This window comes from Hermetia illucens, chromosome 4 (assembly GCF_905115235.1).
Source record: "Hermetia illucens chromosome 4, iHerIll2.2.curated.20191125, whole genome shotgun sequence".
NCBI lineage: Eukaryota > Metazoa > Arthropoda > Insecta > Diptera > Stratiomyidae > Hermetia > Hermetia illucens.
The window spans coordinates 43,043,263-43,050,722 of NC_051852.1; the positions used below are offsets into that span (position 1 = coordinate 43,043,263).

Consider the following 7,460-nt stretch of genomic DNA (forward strand, 5'->3'; position numbering starts at 1 on the left):
AAAACCACCATCACGCACGCTTGTAGACCGTATTTAACCTGCTGATTTTTTTCAAGTTCTGTGACTTGTGAAGTAATGGAAGGAATATTTTTACAAATATTAGTTAACCAGATAAGGGGGTTTACATCTTCTTCTGCTTTTTTCTATTGTCTAAATGTTAACATTCGGTTGCGAATTCCCGAATTGTTGAAAGTCACACTTAAGGCAGGAATCAATGAAGGATTTAAATATTTTTTGTTCTCTTGTCCTTTTGATTTTTAGTTGTTTTTGTGGTTTGTGTGCTTTTCGAATTCTTTGCATCGTTTTTGAATAAGATATCCACTGAGAAGCTTTGTGTATCTTTTTAAGTATGTCCGTTCTCTTCAAGCCCTAAAAAGTTTTATTGGGCAAATATTGGGTTTGGAATTTAAAATCTGGAACTTCGACATTTAATGTAATCACCCCTTCAATTATTAGTATTTTTTTGATTTTTCTGATAACGCTTCGTTTATTTGATGAAGCATGGTGGGCAAATTATGGAAGTTAAAACTATAAGTCTCTTAAATTGTTTCAATCAAAAAGAGTGTCCACTACCCGCAAACTTAATTAGCACATGCATATACATACGTATATTTGTCTCAGGTAATTCATACTGATATGCAAAAAAAGCAAATAACTGAAAACCCCCCCAAAAAAAAACTAAAATGTCCTCATGGGTCCCGCCCTTCATATAAGTTTACTTTATTTCATGATGACGTCATACACGTCTTAGAGTGCGATAAATGATGCTCCTCTTTCGCAAGTGTGGGGAGCTTACCCCTTCAAACTCAACACAAAATGGCGTCATTTACTACATTTAAAGGATTTCACAGCCCACGCCTTCTCACCAAATTTCGTGACAACAGGTTCACCGGTTTCTGAGTAAAATGGGTGTGAAAAACAGACAGACAGCTATTGAATATATTCTAATAAGATTTTGTTTTACAAAAACCTTAAAAATTAACGTGCTTTGAAAATATTCATCTTAAAGTAATTCAAATTACAAATTTCTATCTAAGCCGCATCAGTCTTCAAAACTCCCGCATGAGACGAGGCGAATTTTCGTTATGAAAAGTTAATTTCAGATTCTTCTCCATTTTCGGAAACAGCAATAAGCTATGTCTGGCGAATTCGGATGGTGAAGAAAAATAGACCACCCCTGATGGGTCGATAACCATTTCATCATGATGAAGGAATCAGTCACCAAATCGCCAACTTCCGGCCGTTTCCCCCGTACAGCCTTTTGCAAACATCTTAAAATAGTCTGGCCAGGATGAAGAAATTTCCGGTGCACAATCTCCCGTACATAAAAAAAGACAACTGGCTGCCTACTTGTCTATTTTTGGTTTGGAGGAGTTGGGAGTCCTCTCATCAGCTGTAATGGTTTTGGGACAAAAAGGATGGATAACTTTCAGCCCCTTTTTTACAGTTTTCCTGATCCCGTTTGGGAAGGCGTCGAACAAATTTAGTGACAATAAGTTTCATTGGCAACTGCTCAGTTAAAATCGGCTGGAATGAGCTGCAACGCCAAATGTTCATAGATATTCGCGCAAAATTTTCACCAAACGTTACCTATCGTTGAACGCTTGCTGCGGTACCACGCTTTCTGATGCAATTCAACTGCTGCATCAACACACGGCTACTTTAGCGGCGATTGAACATGCTGTTTCAAAATCCCCGTCAAGTCTGCTCCCTCAAGCTGCTGCTTCATTGAGCACCAACGTAACCGCAGCTCCTGAGACGCCGCTGACTGGCTCTGCTTATACCTTGCCGCCAACTGCGGCCAACAATACCGGCGCCATACCTAAGTTCTCTACCTCTATCTGCCAGGCACTACTCCAGTGCGTCTATAAAAGATTGTATCAACCCGACGACGTCCGCTGGCCAACTGAAAAATCCTCCCCCATCCGAGGGAAATGTTCCCCTACTCAGCATCGGCTGCGCTACGTACTTCTGACGATTATCCTACTGTCGCTTCATTAGCACCACCACACGCTTCCTCCTGTGTATCATCGACGCCAGCCACCGCTGAACCGCCGACCTCATGTCGCCCGAGCGGGCCCCAAATGAACGTCGCCTCGCCACCGAAACAGCTGTTCTTGTCAGAGCTAGCTACTCCACTACCTCCGACGAAATTCTGGCCTATATAAGAAATAAAGCTAATTCAACTTTTTCACCTCTTTCATGTCAGAAGCTGACGAAGAATGGCTCTCCTGACCGATGCTTTAAAGTGGCATGCTATCGTACAATCTTCTTTTTGACCACAGGGGGTCTTCGTCAAACCTTGTCAGAGAACTAAGCTTCGCGAAAATTTGCGGTTCGCCCGCCTGCCTCGCCGAGCTTAAATGATTCCCACAACTATACACTTTTTTATCAAAATGTAAGGAGTCTAAGAACCAAGCTGTCGGATTTCAAACTGTCTGCCTTAGCATTCCAACATCATGTCATCTGCATTTCTGAAACCTGACTGGATGACAAGATGTTAGATTCCGAGCTCCTCGAAGATTATTCTGTCTTTCGTTGTGTCAGAGACTGCGCTGCGCTTGGCAGGACAACTGGCGGAGGTGCTCTAATAGCTGTTAAGTCCCCTCTTCGTGCCGAAATCATCTTTTTCTACTCCTCCTCCACCTACGATTCTGTCAGCATTCGAGTCATTCCACCAAATGTATGCCACTTTATCATATCGTGTGTATATTTTCCTTGCTTCAGTCCACCTTCTCTGTATGAGACAGATTATTAGGGCTCCTAATCGTTTTGTTTCCCTCACTTCCTTTCATCCTCTGTGGCGAATTTAATCTTCCCATGCTCTCCTGGCCTTCCCGCCCTCTCTAATAACTCCAGCGACTCTTTCCTTCCTCTATCCGCTTTCATGTATACCTGTGGCACCCTTTAGTTTAATCTTTCTAGAAACCACTTAGATCGCACTCTTGGCCTTGCCCTCTCTAACCTTCCTGTGCGCTGCCTTTCGCAATCCCGTCATGCCCCATCTTACGTTGCCTGCTCTCGAGTTCGATGCTCAGATATCCTGACTGTTCAGAAACGAATATTTAACCAGTGTTGAAGACTCACTAAAGCGCGGAAACCTTAAACCTTTCTGGACCCACATTCGCAACTCCCGCTGTCTGACCCAGTTATCCCCTCCGTCCGCTACATTCTCTGGCTCCTCACTAACTTGTGATTTACTCTGCCGCTACTTTTCCTCCTCCTCTATGATCCCCTTCCTTCCTCCGAATCCCTCCCGATAGTGGATCTAGCCTGCCCCGCATCGCCTACCGTTCCCCTTCTTACTCCTATCCTTGTAGAGTACCTCATTGGCAAATTTGATGCCAATGTCGGACCTGGCTACGATGGTCTTCCAAACCTCTTTTTGCTCAAAACTGGTAAGTTCATCTCCCTTCCCTTGTCTCTTATTTTCAACAAAAGCTTCAAAGATAATCATTTTCCCGGCTTGTGGAAAGGGGCTCTCACTGTTTTCTTTTATGCCTTGCCTCTAACCTTTCCAACCGATCCTGCCGCGTCTCTTTTGAAGGCTACACTTCCCGCTCTTTCTCCCCTTCTTCTGGCGTCCCACAAGCATCTATTCTGGGCCCTTTGTTATTTTTATTTTTTATTAACGACTATCCCCCCTGCTTACTTGTCGCTGTTTCTTTTATGCAGACGACTTTAAGCTATTTTACGCTGCATCGTCGCCTATAGACTGTGTATCCTTTCAATTCAACCTAGACACATTGGTTCGTTGGTGCTCAATTAAAGGTTTAGCTGTAAACATCAGAAAGTGTCACTCTATGTGCTACTCCCTAAAATCCTCCTTATCCTGCTTAAATTCTACTCAAAATCTCAGAGTCACTTTCGATAAGAAGCTCCGCTTTGACACCCATTGCCTCGAAGTCACCAATCGAGCAACAAAATTGTCAGGTTTTATACTTCGCTCCTCCTTTGATTTTGACTCCATCCTCCTTAGCTCTCTTCAACTCCCTCGTGAGGAATACCCTCGAGTACTGCTCCTTGAGCTGGTCACCCTCCCGTATCTGTGATTGTCTTGCCCTTGAAAATGTGCAAAGTAAATTCAACCGTTCCCTTTTCTTTAAGAAAAGCTTCCCTCCTGCCTCCGTTTTCTGAACCTTCCCTTCCTACAACAGCGTAGGTCCTATCTGGATTTATGCACATTTTTTAAACTTTCCTCGGGTTTGATAGACTGCTCCGCCGCTAACGACATCACCTACCGTCCTGCGTCTTATAACACACGTAGAGCAGACATTTTCAGCGTGCCCTTCCCAGAGCTCGAAGTCCACTTCCATTCCCCGATTCCTAGGCTTTGCCGAAATTACAACGTACAACAGCTTGCACCTTTTAACTTGTCTTCTTTAAGAAGTTTTAAGCATAGGAGCGACAATTAAATTGCGGACTATGCCATGCAGTTGAAATCCACTTTCTCAAAATGGCGAACGAGTGAGTCGTCTCAAGGGTTCTTGGCGCAGAACAGTGGAGAAAGAGTGCGGTTATCACGGGAAGTCCTAAGGGGAGCTGAAGTGCATCTCAGGTAACCGCGAGCGATGGCGCGTTGGTGAGGTCTACGCGACACCGTATGTAAGTTTCCCAATAGTGAGGCATTATCGATGGTCAGGTTGATGGAATGGTGTCTGTTTTAGGTCTATCATTCTCGTAACAATTTTTCCCATGGGTGGGTGTTTTCCTCTTATCTGGCTAACGTGTGTATACCCACATGTCGTCAGACGTGAAATCATACGTATCTGTCGAGAAACACCTTATTTGTACGAAGGAACGCGCTTGATGAAATAACTTATCTAAAGGCAATAAGCTATAATAGCATTTGTAGATATCAGGAATTTCTGAAGGTTTTTGCGAAACATAGCCTGGGTAAGTAAATTCAAAGTCGTTTCTTCTCTTTGAAGCTGGCTCCAGTCAGTCCACCAAACCACCCAGATTTTCAAAGTGCAGTGCTCGTTTACAAAACCGACCATGACTCTGTTTCTTTTTTGAATTAACGATAAGAATATCGCTTTAGCGGCCCTAGCCTTGTTCGTCTGCTAATAGAAGTTCAAACCAACCGTTCAGCTGTTAAGCATCGTTTATGTGCGGGGCGGGGAGGAGTGGGGAATAGGCAAAACCTCTGAGTATTCAGACCCTAGTAGTCCATTGTACTTGATTCCACCGTCGATCGGAATATCCCGGATTCGTTTATGTATCGCAGGATTCCCGTTAGTGAATGTGATGCTACCCACTGCAGTTGGAGCATATCAGCATGATATTTGATGCACGGGGCATTCTTATAGAAAATGCTCCGTGGATCCTGCTTTCTCGTTACAGGATGGACACGTATCATCTTGGAGTATTCCTATTGTGAACATATGCCACAATACTCCTGCAAGTCCTCCTGCTTTTTTTGTTTGTTTGGTGCTGACGGGAAAATTTTGGTGTGTTTAGCAGCATTAAGACTCTGCCACTTGTCATTATGGGAAGTTCTTCTCATTAAGAGAGTTGCTGTACTATCCTTTCTGGCTAACCGCGTCGTACACATCGGGTGCAAGTTTTCGACTGAAGTGGAGAATCTTTCCTCCACAGATTTCTCTGTGGGGGAACATGAATCTAGTGAGGCCTCCAAAATCAGTGGCTCGGTATGACCTGGTTTCTCGAAGTCGCGGATGGATTCGAATTTTATCACTTCGTACCACTTGTAGAGTTACAATTCATTGCTTCCATCTTCACTTGTTTTTGAACACCCTTCATGTAGTAGTAAGCTACCACAGGCTCTACTATCACGACACTAAGTGTGGAGCCAAACTGAACCAATCTGTCAGCTTTTCCATTTTCAAGTAAATCGAGTGCGTTTTCCTATTAGCTGCTATAATAATGTGTTGCACTTTTATCCTGTTAACGCTGCTTGGTGATCCGAACCGATTAGAGCCCTGCAACTCCTCCACGACTTCCATAGACGTTCATAATAAACTCGACACCGCGTGATGTTTCAATAACCGTCCGGGGTGATTATTGCCAACTACAAAAGCGAGTTATACCTCATTATAGAGCTTTGCTCAATTTTGGCTGTTCTTTTCCTTTCATTCATCTAGCTTCGCTCCCCTTCCCTTGTCCTTGGTCATGTAATTGTTGCTTTAAAGTCAATGCATCCCATCTGGCTATACAATAAACTTACTCTATTGTTTCTGCTGGCTAAAACTACGGTGAAAATCCTAGAAAGGTGTTAGTCATAGACCAACGTTTTAGTTACATAGTATCAGGAAGTTAACATCGCGGAGGAACCATCTGCTCAAAGTGAGTCCTACAGATTCGCTTCCCTTGTAACAGTGATAACCATGTGTTTTAACATGAGGTAGACTAGCTCTCTACACTGATCGTTTTCGTGTCCAATGTGTCAAACAACACGAAGGAAGGAAGACGAAGGATTTTCACCCCTACTAGATATTTTTGTTTATTTTAGGATTTTAGGACAATTTAAGTCTACTAGCCAGTTTTTGATACTTTAAATTCTTCATACTATCTTAACCTAGATAATGCGTATCTGTTAGTCATTGCTTCATCTTAAAGTTTCTGATATTGTTGTAACCTTACCCCTAAAAAAATACAATTCTGCTCTGTTTGCTCTTTTCCAGATGATATTTGTATTTCCGTCGGAGGGTACCCAGAAGGACATCCTGAATCAACCTCAATGGAGGACGACTTAAAGTTCCTAAAAAGCAAAGTAGGTCCCTGTTCATTTGACCTTTTTGACTCCTTAATTGAAATGGTATTTATTCCTGTCCATTGCAGGTTGATGCTGGTGCTGACCTAATCATCACTCAACTAACATTTAACGAAGAGGCGTTGATTGAATTCATTAAAAGTTGTAGAAAAATTGGGATCACTATTCCAATAGTTCCAGGAATATATGTTCCGAAAAGTTGGGCTGGCCTGAAATTTGTCTCTGAGAAGACCCATGTGAAGCCCCCTGAAGAATTATACGTACAGTATGAAAGTCGGAAGCATAATCAAACGGAGTTCCGTGAATTTGCTGTACAGCAAGCCGTGAAAATGATACATAGTTTGTTCGAAAGTGATCTCGGGATCTACGGAGTACAGTTTTTCACCCTAAACTATTTTAAGAATGTATATAACATAGTCCAGCAAGTAATGTAAGCCTAAAGAAGGATATAATGCGGAGTAAATGAGTTTTATTTTAGCCATGCAGGAAATAGGGGCTATTCATTGCCTTTAGGGTTGAAATATATAGTTCAAAAAGCCCACGGACCCTCTTCCCGCCCAACCGGACCGAGGGGCGACCAACCTAAGGATGGGCTGAAGGCAACATCCAAAGGCCCGCATCACAGCGATGATGCGTTTTAACGCAAAGTGTGTGCGACCATGCGAAAATGTATTGCTACATCCCGATTGTCGCAAACACTTCAGCCAATGACGCGGAGGTCCTA

The 7,460-nt window shown here is 43.1% G+C and overlaps 1 protein-coding gene across 3 annotated transcripts in view; it reads left to right on the forward strand.

The window, feature by feature from the left end:
• The window catches only part of LOC119656031 (methylenetetrahydrofolate reductase), a 28,651-nt gene extending 21,457 nt beyond the window's left edge, over positions 1-7,194 (forward strand). For all 3 annotated transcript variants that reach the window (XM_038062294.1, XM_038062295.1, XM_038062296.1), the window contains exons 3-4: positions 6,648-6,736; positions 6,805-7,194. In XM_038062294.1, coding sequence (XP_037918222.1) covers positions 6,648-6,736; positions 6,805-7,170 — 455 coding nt within the window. In that variant the 3' untranslated portion in view covers positions 7,171-7,194. The remainder of the gene's footprint in view (positions 1-6,647; positions 6,737-6,804) is intronic.
• Positions 7,195-7,460: the final 266 nt, after the last annotated feature.